Source organism: Gracilinanus agilis, chromosome 1, assembly GCF_016433145.1.
Source record: "Gracilinanus agilis isolate LMUSP501 chromosome 1, AgileGrace, whole genome shotgun sequence".
NCBI classification, from domain to species: Eukaryota; Metazoa; Chordata; class Mammalia; order Didelphimorphia; family Didelphidae; genus Gracilinanus; species Gracilinanus agilis.
Genome location: NC_058130.1, coordinates 356,898,731 through 356,915,231, shown reverse-complemented (window position 1 = coordinate 356,915,231; position 16,501 = coordinate 356,898,731). Strand labels below are relative to the sequence as shown.

The window sequence follows — 16,501 nt, the reverse complement described above, 5'->3', positions numbered from 1 at the left end:
CTACGTTTTGGAGCTTACTGTGATTAATAATAATGTCACCTACAAAGAGAAGAAATGAGAGTATTTACTGTTTAATGGAAATCTATCTCTCATTTGGCCTCCATGGTGGAGGCCTACTAACATTCTCTGTGATGGTGGAAAACACCTTTGGCTAGCACACATAACAGAATCTGTGGAAGGTATCTAGTGACCATCCTCATAAAAAGGACCAAAAGGGATTTCCCCCATAACATATCCCACAAGTAGTTGTTTGGCCTCTGCCTGATGACCTACAAGGAGAGAGTACCCTCTACCACCTGAGGCAGATCTTTGGACACTTTTGGATAGTTCTAACTGTTAGGAAATGTTTTCAAAACTTCCATGCATAATTTCCTGGTCACCAGCTGCAACACAATAGCCATCATCTCTATTTTTTTCCCCACAGTAACCATGGACCATGCCCCTAAAAGTCTTCCTGGGCTCTCAGGTGACCTTTTGCTTTATCTTGTTCAGAGCTAGAACTAGGAGGACTCTACCTCCCTTCTTAGTTACCAGTTAACCTTTCCAACTCTCCTGAAAAGGTTTGATTTAAATCAGAGCCATAACCGTTGGAATGAAGCATATAAATTCTGCCAATGTTATGGCATACCATTTGTAATAATCATAGATCTCAAGCATGTAGTAAATGAATCTAGGCACCTTATGGAACCAAAAGTCTAGTGCTCCCTTCATAATGGACCAGAGAAGCATGGAGAAACTAGAGATAATGAACAGCACCCTTGCAAGTCCCATTTTGAGTATTTCTGTAGGTAGTCAACCTAACTGTGCTCACCAAACTGTAATAGGGGGGTAAACAGGCTGATAATAGGGGAGCTGGTGGCACCAGTAAGTCTCCTGGGCCAAGGAGCCTAGAACTACAGTATTGGTTGATTTGAGACAGCCAGGGATGTGTGGGCCTGAGCTGAGATGTCCAGTCAGTCTCCCTGCTGTCTGTAGGCTCCCTTAAGGTTGGGAGTGAGAAGCCCTTCCTGCTGGTGAGAAACCAGCAACCAACAGGAAGTGAACCAGGCTCACTTCCTGAATAAAATGGATGCCTGGTCTGACCCCTCTGGAGACAAGTGGTGGCTATCCTCCTTCTCCTTAGCCCCTTATCCCTGGTTGATGTTATAAATGAACTGTGGAAACTCTCAGAATCAGGCAAGAGGTTTATTTAAAACACAAGGGTAAACTGAGGGAAGAGGGTTAGGGTCTGGAGAAGCTGTTGCTATGGGTGAATGGCCAGTGCTGGCAGAGGGTCTCAGAAGGTAAAATCAGGCTGAGGGAACCGGCCCCTCAGCCAGGGATAAATCCCACTGCCCTGATGTAGAGTGGTCTACCAGCTTGACAAAAGAGGGTAATGATTTGGCTTAGGGGTGTCCTGGCTAGGCTAACTTAACTAATTCCTTCCCACGTTCCACAACCCACCAATCACACCTCCTGGGGCCCCAAGGGGAAGTCCAGGGGGTAGCTTGATGTCTGGGTCAGGTCAAGGAAATCAGAACCCCCAGGTTGGTTCTCCAGGGGAATTTATAGTCCCAGCTCCAATAGTCAGGTCTTGAGACAGGGACTTGCTGGGTCAAAGTTCCATTCTCCTAACTGCCAGGATTGCCTAGGATGATTTTGCAAATGCAAGAGATCTTGCATAAATCCTGCATTACAGATTCCTAATGGCAGGAACTGTCTTGATTGCTCTCTCTCAGGCAACTGGGTGCATTCTTACTATCTCCTCAATTATCCTGGTATGAAGCCTCTGTTAGTCATTTGTGTTTTGCCATTTCCAGGACACAGGTCCTTCTCATTTGCAGAAAAAACAAAAACAAAATAAGGATTAAACGCTTTGCTGTCCTTCTGTTGTCATTTGTTATCATACCTTTCCCCTAGTCAATAGATGTTTAAAAATTTCTTTTTGTTGTCCTTAGTTTCATTAGTCTCTTTAAATAAGTCCCTTTTCCCTTCCTCGTTGGAATTATTTACCTTCTTCTCTTTGGAATGATTTACTTTATTAAAAATTTCATCCTTCAGTATCTCTCATTCCTCTTAGGTATCTTCTGAAGCATTTTAGTGTAAGGGAGTCTATCTTTCCTCTGAACCCTTGGAAACATATCTTTTGCCCTATTTTATGATTTGCTTGATATTAAGTAGATAGTAAAACTTGGATGTCTCTATTACATGTTTCAACAAATCTTGTATAATTTTCATAAATGAACAGAAAGTCCTTTGTTGCACCCTGTAGGCAACATTAAGCTCTACTAATTCAAATGTTCTTTTTAAGTCAGCAAAAAATAAACACACAGTGGAACCTTATATTCTCTGTATTCTTAATTCGAGAGAGTGTGTGTTGGGGGGGAGAGAGAGACAGAGAGAGAGAGAGAGACAGACAAACAGACTAGAAAGAGAGAGAGAGAGAAAAAGAGAGAGAAAGAGAAGAGATAACATATGGAAAGAGACAGAAATAACAATTGGGGGAAAGGAGTTTTGGGCAGGTTTTGAGCTGTAGGTGATATCTGTTCTGAGCCTTGAAGGAAGTTAGGATCATAGAATAATAGCTTTAAAAATGGAAGGGACCTTGGAAGTGTTCTAATTCATTTCTCTCATTTCATAGATGAGGAAACTGAGGTCTACAGAGGTTATGTAACTTACTCAAGATCACCCAGGTAGAAAGAGATGGAGCTGGGATTTGTATCCTGAATCTCACAGCAGATCCAAGACATTTTCCACTGTTCTACAGAATACACCAAAGAAGCAACTGTGGCTCAGTGATTTAAGGGCACAAGGCCTAGAGTCTGGAAGACATAAGTTCAAATCCAGGCTGAGAGACTTCCTAACTGTGTGACCCTGGCAAGTCACTTAACCTCTGCCTGACAAAAGGATCTACTGGAGAAGGAAACTTACTCCAGCATCCTTTCCAAGAAAACATCATAGATAGCTTTGGTCCATAGGGTCATGAAGAGGGATATCAGTGAACAACAAACAACAATAGGACACACTAAGGAATCTAAAAGAAAGGAGCTGCTCTGGGATGGGGCATTCTAGGAATGGGAAGCAAACAGTAAACACAATGCCTTATAGAATTAAATAAATATTTTTAGGTTGAATTGTAATAGGCAATGACTATTAACTTAAGCCTGATATGCCAAAGTGAAACATTCTTTTTCTAGTGATTAATTCATCCTATGACTTTTCATGTAGCCTCTTCTAATATATCCTACATTTCTGAATATTATAAATGTATAGTTATTACTCTGAGTCCCTATAAGTAATTTTGAATTATGTGGAGATAGGTCCTGGACCTGTGATTTCATTGGCATGGAGATCTTCAAGGTGAGAAAATGCCCCTTACCAATGCAAGTTAATACTTTTGCACTGAGAGTTAAAGTACCTTGCCCAGAGGTCACAAAGTCTATATGGGTTAACTTTGGGACTCAAACTTAAGAAGTCCTCACTTGGAGGTTAATTCTTTATTAAATATATAAAATTCACACTATCCACATTGAGAGAAGGAACTATGGGAGTAGAAACACAGAAGAAAAACATGCCTTATCACTTGTTTGTATGGATAGAGGATGTGGGGTTTTGGTTTTTAAAAGATTATTACAAAAATGAATAATATGGAAATAAGTATTGAGTGATAATACATGTATAACCCAGTGGAATTTCTTTTTTGGCTCTGGGAGGAGGGAAAAAACATGAATCATGTAACCATGGAAAATACATTAAAATAAATTTAAAATATATATGTATTAAATTCACGTAAAAGATTTATGAAAAATAAAATAATAAAATTTGTCCACATAATTCTTTACTATTTTTTTTTAAACCCTTGTACATCGGTGTATTGTCTCATAGGTGGAAGATTGGTAAGGGTGGGCAATGGGGGTCAAGTGACTTGCCCAGGGTCACACAGCTGGGAAGTGGCTGAGGCCGGGTTTGAACCTAGGACCTCCTGTCTCTAGGCCTGACTCTCACTCCACTGAGCTACCCAGCTGCCCCTAATTCTTTACTATTTAAAATTTAGAATTTGTAAGAAGTATACTTACCTCATCATCTTCATCAGGGAGGGGTTCACGTAAAGCCGGCACCCAGGCAAGAATATTGCAATCACTACTACCACTATAAAGTTCCTAGGATATAGAATACAAAGATGTAACAGCGAAGAATGTTTAATTTTAGAATGAATCTGAAATAGACTAGCATCTCCTCATATTTTTAAAATGCAGAATTCTTATTTTTTAAAAATGTTTTCTTTTCAAGCAGAACTGGGAGAACATTGTACACAGTAAAGCAATACTGGATGATGATCAACTGTGAAAACTTGACTACTCTCAGCAATGCAATGATCTAGGACAATCCTGAAAAACTTATGATGGGGAATGCTAACCATCTCAAGAGAAAGAACAGTTGGAGTTGGATGATGCAGATCAAAGCATAATATCTTTCATATCAATGTACTTATGATTGCATGTTGGGTTTTTTTATATTCGTGAGTATTGGTGTGTTCTTACAACAATGACCAATATGGAAGTGTGTTTTATGTGATAATAAAAATAAAACTAAAATTTTTAAAATTTTCCCAATTACATGTAATAGTTTTCAACATATATTTTCTTTTTTATTTAATCTTTTTTCAATTCTATATTTTAATTGTTTTACCAATTATATGTAATACATTTCCACATAATTTTCCTAAGTTAAATGATCAAACTTATCTCCCTCCTTTCCTTCCTTCCCCTGTCCTGGTGTTGGTAGGTGATTCCATCTAGGTTATACACATATTATCATGCAAAACATATTTCCATATTGTTCATTTTTGAGAGTGAGTAATCTTATAAAACCAAAACCCCAAAGTATAAACCCAAGCAAACAATTGAAAAACCATATGCTTTCATCTGTATTCTGACTCCAACTGTTCTTTCTCTGGAGGTGGATAGCATTCTTTGTCATAAATCTCTCAGAATTGTCCTGGATCATTGTATTGCTGTCAACATACATTTTCTGAAATTATAACATATAAATTATCTCCCTCCTTTCCCTCCCCATTCCCAGGATGGTAAGCAATTTGATCTCATATGTGGATCATATTGGATACTGCTGTGAGAGAATACTCATATAAAACCAAATCCTCCAAATAAAAATACAAATAAACCAAAGTGAAAAATAGTATCCTTTAATCTGTATTCCTACTCCAACAGCTTTTCTTTTGCAGCATATAGCACTCTAAAGTGCAGAATTCTTAAGACAATAGTCCTACTATCTGTGAAAAAGTTATTTTACTTACAATGAATCATATACTTCTTCAAAATACCTTTTACTCCATTTATTTTTGTTAATATTACTAGATTCTGCAGAAAAATAGCAACCTTTCTTACATAAAAAGGGGAAACATCATAAATCTCATGTGAAAAGCACTTACTCTTTTTCTTTGACTCCAATATTAACTACCATAAGAGGCAAACATCAAATGAATGCACATTAGACAGATTACTGGTATTTATATCTGGTGACTAGTTTTAGCAGCATGAGAGAACTAGCTAAAAGAACAGAGTATAGTTTTTCTACTTTTACAGGCTTTGCTATACCTTAAAAATTTTTTGCTATACAGAAGTGAAGTTGGGGCATTGCCTTCATAAGTGGCATTTAGATCTTGTGGGTGCTTCCTTAAAGTTTCAATGCTAATTTTTATGTGTGAATATGAGAATATTGTTTTATAGATAACAACACAGACATTTTAAAGTATAAGTTTCCATTTAATTCTTTAAAAAATGTTTATTAAGAACCTACTATATGCCATATGTGGGCAGCTAGGTAGTGCAGTGGAGAGAGTGCTGTACTTCGACTCAGGAAGACTCACTCACCTTCCTGAGTCCAAACTGGCCTTGGACACTTACTAATTGTATGACTCTGGATAAGTCAATTAACGCTTTCTGGCTCAGTTTCCTTTTCTGTAAAATGATCTAGAGAAGGAAAAGTCAAACCACTCCAGTATCTTTGCTAAGAAAATCTCAAAAATGGTAAGGAAGATTTGGAAGTGAGTGAAAACAACTGAACAATAACAGATGCCAGGCACAATTCTAGGCCCCAGGAATACGAAAGCAAAAATGACACAATACCTACCCTCAAAGACTTCATGTTCTAATGGGAGGAAACAACATGTACCCAGATAAGTAAATACAAAATACATAACTTACTTATACCAGACCTTCTTGGTTCAGTAAAATCCCAATGAGAAATACCCTCTGCTTATGCATACTAGCACCTGATTTGCAACTTAGGAGTTTCAGAGTGTTCCCTGGTGGTAGGAGGTTCAGAGGTTAAGGGCCTTTGCCCAGAATCACGAAGACAATAGAGGGCAAGCGTAAGACTCAAATCCAGCTCTTCTAGATCCAGAGGTAAGATATCCATCTCTCTACTATGTTAAGCTGCCTCTCCTCAAAATATATATGAAAGGTAATTTCGGGGGAACTGGGTGGAATAGAAAGCTAAAAACTGGTGGAATAAGGAAAGAATTTGTGTAGAATATGGCCCCTGAGCCAAGATTTGAAAGAAGTTAGGGATTCCAGAAGGCAGGGTAAGAAGGGCGACAGTTTATACAAAGTAATGAAGTCAGGGCATGGAGTTAAGGTACAGAATATCATGCACTTAACTTTGTATTTTTTATAACTATATTCCTCTTCAGAAATCACAAGTGAATCTATAGTGAAGAGATACTCTGAGAGGGAATAGAATATGGTAGCCTGGAACAATTTTATAGGAAGTAGGTTAGGCCTACTAGAAGGCAGAGAATATGTGAAATCAGTCTGGAAAGATAGGTTGGAGGTGACTACAAAAGGTATTACATGCCAAACAAAGTTGTTGGGTTTTTTTTTTAACAGATATAGAAGGGAGCCCCTGATGATCACTGAGCAGAGAGAAATGACATGAGCAGATTTGTTGCTTTAAAAACACCAGGTTGGCACTTATATGGAAGATGGATTGGTGGGGAAGGGAATATGCAGCTATAGTCGGGAACAAAAAGAAGGCAACTATAACAGACCAGGTAAGAGAGGGATAAGGGTATGAGCAGAGAGATAGTTGTATGAGCAGAGGCAGGGAAGGAAAGAAATAAGAGAAAGAGGGAGGGAAGGGATGGAAGAAAGGAGAGAGGAAAAAGGAAGAGATGAAAGAAAGTAGAAAGGAAGGGAAGGAAAGAAGAGAAGAAAAGAGGAAGGAAATAAAGAGTTATCAAGCACCTACTATATGTTAGGTAGTATCCTATGTGCTTTACAAATATTATCTCATTTGATTCTCACAAATCTGGCATTTAGATGTTATTAACCCCATTTTACATTTGAGAACTGAGGCAAATAGAGGTCAAGTGATTTGCCATGGGATTAAGGCAAGATTTCAACCAGGTCTTCCCAATTCCAAGACCAGTACTCCTCCCACTATGCCACAAACAAATGCCTCCCTTTGTGACTTACTAATAAAATTGGAAATGTTAGTTTGAACAATCAAATACTACTCTTACCCATACTATCTTTCATTTGGTGACCCTAAAACCCAGGTTTAATATGAAAACAAAAGGAAGAAGGAGAAAGCTAGGAGGCTCAGTGGATTGAGAGCCAGGTCTAGAGACAGGAGGTCATGGGTACAAATCTGGTCTTAGACACTTCCTAGCTGGGTGACTCTGGACAAGTCACTTAATCCCTATTGTGTAGCCCTTACTACTCTTCTGCCTTGTAACCAATACACAGTATTGACTCCTAAACTGAAGGTAAGAGTTTTAAGAAAAAAAAAAAGGAAGAAACCAAACATATCAGTGCAAAGGAAGTAGCTAAGATGATAGTGAATATTAGTAATAAAGTCACCAGGACATGTTTGCTTGAATGGCAGACAGATCTCAGAATAAAACTAGTTACTGCCTTCATCAATTTATATTTATTGAAGTTGTATATATGTGTGCTATAAAAATATATCTTTGCTCTCAAGAGCTTACAAAATAAGGGCGTTCACTATATACAAGATAGATAACAAGAAGTAAAAGCTACATTCAATGGATTGAAATGCTGAGAGGTTTTTTATAGAGACTGAGAAAACAAAAGTCACTTGCTTAAAATGGATAAGGAAAAAAAACACCCAAGGCTTCTGCTAGGGAATAAAGGTAGTAAGAGAAGAAATTTTAGCCACAATCTGCCCCAAAGGTGGCACTGCAGGAAGCAGTGTTTAAAATTCAAGTATAAGAAGTTAGGGAGTCAGGATAGCCAGATATGACTTCAACACAAAAATAATCTAAACTGCCAACAAGAAGTATATAAATACCACTACACCACAAAACTGTATGTAGAGAAATTTAGTAAAATTGCTAGTGATATGTTGTGCTCCCACATGGCATATCAGGAGATACTGCAACAACATTTCATAGCTCTGCTGGAAAGGAGAGTTTGGAGACTTAGTTAATCCCTTGAGTGAGTATAACATGTGAGAAAGAAAAAAGCCCAAATAGAAAAGCCATTGCATTGACTCAGATAATTGATTGTTTGGGAGTGTGGGGGAGAGGAAGGAATCAATGAAATACCTCTAAACAAATATTTTTATTTTTATTTATGATTATCTCATTCCCTTCCCCAAAGGCTACTTATAGGAAAACACCTCCTGTAAGACACAATAAGAGTAAGATTATTAATTGCCAAATAAATGGAGTCCATATGCAAAAGAAAGTTAATTTTCTCCAATTAAGTCATACACTATTATCTTAAAAATATCTATGTCTCTAACTTAAGTCTAGAGGACCAAATCACAATCCATTATTTTATGCACAACTGGTCTGGCAAGCTGCCTGAGCATTTTAAATTCCCTTAAGTACTTCGCTTACCTGGAAATTAGGTTGAAATACACAGCAGTCAACAGTATTATAATGTCCCCTAAGTATAGTTATCAGTTCTCCTGAGTAAACTGTATAAACAGCGATGGCGCTACCATATGGTACAAAGACAAATTCTGGACTGCAGCCATGGGAGATGGTAAATTTCAATCCTTTTCTACTTTCATTATAGACTTTGCCATAGTTTACCTGCAAGAGTCAAGACCACAGAAAATTATTCATTATCTGCTTCTAAAGAGTGATAGATTTTAAAATGTGAATATTTAATAGTTCCTCAAAAAATATTATTTAAAACATCCTTTCCCATAATGTCAGTTTTATCAATTCAAATTAATCTTCCTTCAAATGGCCCTTGCTTTTTTAAAAAAGGGAATAAACCAATACCATTTCACAATTTTACTAAGAAAACCAACGTAATTAAGACAAATTGATGTTAAGTAGTAAAATATATATATATATATATATATATATATATATAAAACCATTTCTCAATTATTCAAGAAATATTCAGGCTATTTGGTTCTCTTCTATATGGCCTCTTGATACACTGATACCTCCACTAGAGGGTTTAAGTGACTACTGTTTCCATGAGGTTTGCTGGGCCAAAGGCTGAACCCAATGTATATAAACTGGGGGATAATCTATTGATTTATATCATGTACATGTCCTTTTCCCATAGTGATAGATCCATCTTTGAGTGGCTAGTGGGTGAGGAGAAGTGAGGGAGTAACACAAATACTAAAGCACAAATGAATCCTTTGATAATTTGAGAGATACTAACTAGTGTACTTGTTCCTTACCTACCACTTAGAATAAAATGTGACAAAATGTGCTTTAGAACTAATGGCCTATTTAAACCTATAATAATATTCTCTTTGGGTTCTGCAGATGCACTCCTCACAAAGCAACAGAAAAGGAAATCTCTTCTTCATTGGCAGTCTCAGCTGCAAGATAGTGGCTATGCCCTGCAGCAACTCTGATCGTTCAGAGTTTGGGTCGATCACTTTGGCAAGCTGGTGGTCTCTGCCAACTTTGGAAAATGTTCTGTTACTTAGAACATTGCCCAATTTCTAGGCCAGCAAATAGTGGAGCAGCAGTCCTAACACTTTCTAGAGAGTTATCAGGATATTCATGTTGCCAGCTCTATTTCAAATCTCCAAAGAATTATGTAGTGGTAGTTAACTTCTCATTTTTGCTTTGGTTCTTTGAATCAGTTATTATTTCTTTGTTCTGATTTTGTCTCCCCTGATATGGATGACATCTCCACTGCCTTCTTATCCCATTCAATTCTCATTCATGTTTTCTCATAAATCCTTCATAGAACTTCTCCAAATGCTAGATATTCTCAAACTGTCATTTTTGTATCTTAGAAATATGAATATTCCATTTCAAATATCAATCTGTTTTCATCCATTCTTGCTTTCTGATAATCTATCTTTTCCCAGTCCTAAATATTATGGATATCATTTATGTCATTTCTTGATTCCAAGACCAAAGCTATAAGTTGCTTATGTCCACTATGCATCTCTGCATTGCCCTTAATTTGCATATTGAGTGATTTGGGCACTATACACTATAAAATGTAATTGCGTTGATTTCCTTCTTTTCCTAAATTCTAGATTTAGCTTACTATCCATCAGTAACACCTTTCTAAGATTCAGGACTCTCAAGGACATGGCTGGGGAATTAGGAAGCTAGGGAGTAGGGGAAAGTATTGAAAGTTAGTTTCAAAAGTCTGGCCAGGTAGTTGTTTACATAGAGATCATTCCCGAGAAATACCAAGTAAGATCCAAAACAAAGATATATATTTATTGATATAGGTAGATCTACCTATAAGTAGGGCACAGTGGTTAGAGTTCTGAGTCTGGAGTCAGAGCCTCCTCTTCTAGAGTTCAAATCCAGCCTTAGATAGCTGTATGACCCTGGGCAAGTCATTAACTCTGTTTGCCTCATTATTTTTATCTGCCAAATGAGCTGGAGAAGGAAATGGCAAGTCACTCTAGTATCTTTCCCAAGAAAGTTGCAAATGGGGTCATTTAGAGTCAGATATGACTTAAAATAGAATGAACAACAAAATTTATATCTCAATACCAAGTCTGAAATTATGCTTTTTTTTTTTCAAACTGAGAATCCATCTGCACACCAAATAAATAAAAAATGAGTATGTTGTAAAAAAAAAAAGTATAAGACCAGTAATGTCAACCTAATGATTAATCAAATAAGGAACCCAAAACACAATAAATTCAGAGGGGCTGTTCTAAATTCTATGACATGCATTGTTTGTTTAGAATACTCTATTGAGAATATTTCCCTTTCTATTATTACTTTACTCATGCAGAATTGACAACCTTGGCTGGCAGATTCTAGGCTTCTCTCTATCATTAACTGCTGTATGACCTCGGACAAGTCACTTATTCTCTCTTTGATTTAGCATCTTCATTTGTTAAATGAAGGAGGTGGCCAAAATGAGCTCTGAGGTTCCTTTTAGTCCTAAAAATTCACTCAGTTAAACACAAGCTTCTTGAGGGCAGTAATGGTTTTATTTTTGTCTTTATATCATTCATTTTTCACAAAGTACCCTTCTGTAAGGTAGGCACTTAATAAGTGTTTGGTGACAATTTAAAATTCTGCAGTTGTTCAAGGATAAAAAAGACAAATATTTCAATCCCAAGGTGCACTAAGCTAACTTTCAGGAGAATGACCTTTAAAAAAAAATGTAAATATATAAGAACACATCCAGCATATTGATGGTATTTTAGACTAATGTATAACTACAGTAAAAAAAATGAGACTTTTGAAACATAGATATAAATAAAAACTCACTTATAGCACTAAAATTTTACTACCAAAACAATATTAATTACCCTGTTTCTTTTAGATGTCATTGTCTTAAGCTTATTGATTTTTTTAAACCCTTACCTTCTGTCTTGGAGTCAATACTGTATATTGGCTCCAAGCAGAAGAGTGGTAAGGGTAGGCAAGTGACTTGCCCAGGGTCACACAGCTGGGAAATATCTGAGGCCAGCTTTGAACCTAGGATCTCCTGTCTCTCGGCCTGGCTCTCAATCCACTGAGCTACACAGCTGCCCCCAAGCTTATTAATTAAACAGATCTCTAAGGCAAGATTCTACTTCAAAGAAAATAAAGCCTTAAAATATTTAATGAAGTAGTCTTGGTAGGCTGGTGAGATCAACAAATGCAGAATGTGCCATACCTTTGATCATGCCATCAACTACAAATATTCAAGAACTCTGAAATTCCCCAGTCTGACTATAATCTCTTTGTAGGCTTTCCACTTCTCCCTCCTCTTACTAAACCTTACTCTTTATCCATACCATGACCTCTAAACCAATAACCCTTCAATTCTCTACAAGGCCATATCCTCTGCACTAGACACTCTCCTCTTTTCCTCATCTTGACCTTTTGTTGAAATAATTCAATTCTATACTGTTCTCTTGAGTCCCTAGCCCTTTTTCAATTGTTGATTGTGTACTGCCAAGACTCAGCCTTGGATCATTTTCACCATTACCATCTTTGCTTCCACACACATGCCCCTAAATGATTCTGAAAGGAAATCATTCACTCACTCTGAGTAGGCCCAGTAAAAAAATCTGGCCCTCAGGCCCTCACTGTATTTCCTTATTACCTTGCTAGCCTCTTCACGGTAACTTTTCTGAATGTTTTCATCTCTTCTCAAACCCTCTTAGCTCCCCTTCCCCATCAACCCTCTCAGTTGAGAATCTTGACTCATATTTTACAGAAAAAAGTTGAAACCATTTGCCTTGAGCTCTATCTTCTTTATTTCAAATCACATGTAAAACAGGACTCATTATCTTTCCCCCTAACCCCTTTCCCTCTCCTAACTTCCTTATTACTGTAGAGGGTGACATCATCCTCCCTGGTCCCCAAGGCTCATAACCTAAAACTCCTTTCTAGATTCCTCACTCTCACTCCTCATAATCAAACTGTTGTTAAAGTCTGCTGATTTCACCTTAGTAACACTATCTAACAGGTCCCCTTCTCTCCTCTAATATTGCCACCATTATGGTACAGGTTCTCATCACCTCATGCTTGAACTATTGCAAAAGCCTGCTGGTGGGTTTGCCCACCTCAATTCTATCCCCTTTCTCATCATCCTCCATTCAGCCATCAAAGTGATTTTTCTAAAGCACAGATCTAAACACAGCATCCTTTCATTCAATCAACTCTGGTGGTTCCCTATGGCCTCCAGGAGCAAATACAAAATGCTCTATTTGGCATTCAAAGATCTACAAAACCTAGCCTTTCCAACCTTCTTACCCCTTATTACTTACCACATACTCTATGATCTAGTGACACTGGCCTCCTCACTGTTTCATGAATAGGAAACTCTTGGCTCCTGGCATTTTTTCTGGCTGTCTCTTTATCTTTGTTTTCTGGTTTCCTTTGAGTCTCAATTAAAATCTCAACTTCCATGGGAAGTCTCTTTGAACTGTTCTTAATTTCAGTGCCCTCTCTCTGTTCATTATTTCCTATTTATCTTGTACATAGCTTGTTAGTACATATTTGTTTGCTTGTCTTCAAAATTAGACTGAGTTTGAGGGGAGAGGTTTGTCTTTTGTCTTTTTTTTTTTCTTTTTGTATCCTCAGAGCTGGCACAAGAAAGCACTCAATAAATATTTACTGACTGATTGGCACATGCTGTTACATGTAGTTGATCTCTTGGATCAGTTTTGCTGAACTGTCTGTCTTTGCTATAAGGGAGAGTTCACTGTGGTGGGGAAGTATAATGGTGAATGACTAGGAAGTTAAAAAAAAAGCAACCTATCAATCAAAGGGCATCCATCTCTGAAATAGAGAGGAAAAAACAAACTGGAGAAAAATAAGATGAAAAAAAGAGGGCAGTGGGAAATTCAGAGGTATACAAGATGTATAAAATAATATAACTTTGATATTGTCCTAGATGCTTAAGTGATTAAAGGATCAGTCATTTAAAAAAGAAATTGATGGGGGCAGCTGGGTAGCTCAGTGGATTGAGAGCCAGGCCTAGAGACGGGAGGTCCTAGTTTCAAATCTGGCCTCAGACACTTCCCAGCTGTGTGACCCTGGGCAAGTCACTTGACCCCCATTGCCTACCCTTACCACTCTTCCACCTATGAGTCAATGCACAGAAGTTAAGGGTTTAAAATAAAAAAAAAAAGAAATTGATGAGTTCATACATTGGGTGACATTCAATATTACATAACTTAGTTACGAATACAGACAGTTCCCACATTTGTGTCACAATATGTTCCTATAAACCATATCATAAAATATATTGTGATTTTTACACAGTAACAATGCAATTGGGAATGTATTGCTGACTAAGGACTCTGTACCAAATAAATAAAAGATATGATTAACAATGTACCATAAATGTAATGGTACAACTATAAAGTACTATAATAATTTGAAGTGGCAAAATCAAATTACAAATTTTATGTAATAAACTACACATATTAATAATATAACATTTTCCAGTAGGTTACTAAGTATGCATATACTGTACAATCTTGTCATAGATCTGATCTAAAATTAATGAGAACTACTTTACTTCTACACGTCAACAGCTATAATAGTAAATATTTAATTAATAAATTTTCTTTTTACAATTTTACAATTTAGTAATATTTTATTCTTGGTTTTGGATGGATGGAGGAGAGGTAATTTTGGGATGGCCCACATCTTTTAAAAGTTACCTAGTGTGGGAAATCTGAGCTAATGCTTTTTTTTCTCCATAAATTTTCTTATAGTAAGGAGAGGAATTCAAAATCAATGCACTAACCTTAGACCTGTACTCAAATGGGATCATTATTTTCCAAAAATGGTTACTGCAGCACATAAATATTTGAAATTAAGAGGGTTTGGAGAGAGCAAAAGTCTACTGAATCTTGTTCTCTTATTCATCATATATTTTTTGCTCCATTTATTTGCCAACATTAAGTACAGCCCACATGTGTTGAAAAGCAGTGAGAAGAGAAGTAACATTACTTTCCCTCAGTGATTAAAGGGATCTGTATAACCGTACAGTTATGAACCTCAAGACATTTATCTTTCATTTCCCATTCTCCTCTCTTTCATGGCTTAAAATTTGGAGGGAAAAAAGGAGGAGGGAAAGGAAGGGTCTTAAAAAGAGACCTCTGCTTCCTCATTTATGTACAACATTATATTGAAACTATTCTTTCCAAAGTTACTAGTGACCAGACCAAAATCCAGATTGCCAAAATGAAAGACCTTTTTTTCTAGCCCTCAATGTTATTTTTTTTTTTATTTTTATTTTTATTTATTTGAAACCCTTAACTTCTGTGTATTGACTTATAGGTAGAAAAGTGGTAAGGGTAGGCAATGGGGGTCAAGTGATTTGCCCAGGGTCACACAGCTGGGAAGTGTCTGAGGCCGGATTTGAACCTAGAACCTCCCGTCTCTAGGCCTGGCTCTCAATTCACTGAGCTACCCAGCTGCCCCCCCCTCAACGTTATTTTGACAGACATGTAGATGAGTGAAAGTTTGAGAATATAAATGGATTGTAGATTGACAACAAACAAACAGTGACTCTCCAAAGTCCATAAACCCTCCACTTAATATGAAGAAGAGGTCTGGGATTCAGGATTAAAGACTGTGTACTTAGCTCATAGAATAGGGATAGGTCATATGATTTATTCTATATATGGAATTCCCAGGTGAGAAAATTTTCTCTTCCACTTGAATCTTCTCTTCAATTTATCATCTCAGAAAGTTGCCTAGGGCACTTCAAAATTAATGAAGTTGGTCAAATGATATGACTAGGGATATATAACCATTATGTTTTAGAGGGAAGCCTTGAATGCAGGCCTTCCTGGCCTCAAACTCTTAGGTCATAGGAATAAGCAAATAGCATTTTTAAGTGTTTGCCATAGGAATGATGGAACCTGGGTGAGGGAAGATACCTTAGACATAATCTAATACAACTGCAACAAATTCAAGTATCACTTCTAAAGTGTTGTGTTCACTTTGGCTCTGCCCCCTCACTGAGGCTGTTAAGCCTCCATCTAATCACAGTGAGTGATGTTCAGTTCACTTTATCACTGGTCTAGGTTTTAAAAAAATTTTTTTTAATGTTAAACTTAAATTTATCTCTTCATAAATGTTCATTCACTGGCCCAGTAACTCTCTCAATTTCCTCTTCTACATGAGAGCCCTTCTAAAAAGGAGCTCAGGTCTCCCCTTAGCCTTCTCTCTTTGCACACTAATCCCCTAGTGGTGCCTTTAACTGTTCTTTGTAAGAGAGTTTTGAGATGTCTCAGACTTCTTATTGTTCACAAAAAGTCCTTTAGTTGGCTAACATTCTCCTTAAAATATGATATCCATCTCTGAACACAATAGTCTAGATATGGGCCACTCAACACAGACTGCAGAATAATAACCATATCTAAATAAACAAGAAATGAATGGAATCAGATGATTCTGATTGGTTCTGATTGATTCCTGATTCTGATGACCCAAGGTGGGTCATCAAAATAGGGCAAGTGAATTTTAGGTCAATGTATACCTATGTGAAGCACTGTAAAAAAAGATAAGAGAATGAAAGAATTGTGTATCACTCTGAGGAGCATTAGTACTCTGAAATGA

General features: G+C 37.1%; 1 protein-coding gene across 1 annotated transcript in view; it reads right to left on the bottom strand.

Annotated features, from left to right (window-relative positions):
* Positions 1-16,501, bottom strand: part of ERCC8 (ERCC excision repair 8, CSA ubiquitin ligase complex subunit) — a 74,814-nt gene that overhangs the window by 28,954 nt on the left and 29,359 nt on the right. Inside the window, exons 10-11 of the mRNA XM_044663785.1 lie at positions 8,867-9,064; positions 4,056-4,139 (exon numbers count right to left, since the gene is read on the bottom strand). Of these exons, the coding sequence (XP_044519720.1) occupies positions 4,056-4,139; positions 8,867-9,064 (282 nt within the window). The remainder of the gene's footprint in view (positions 1-4,055; positions 4,140-8,866; positions 9,065-16,501) is intronic.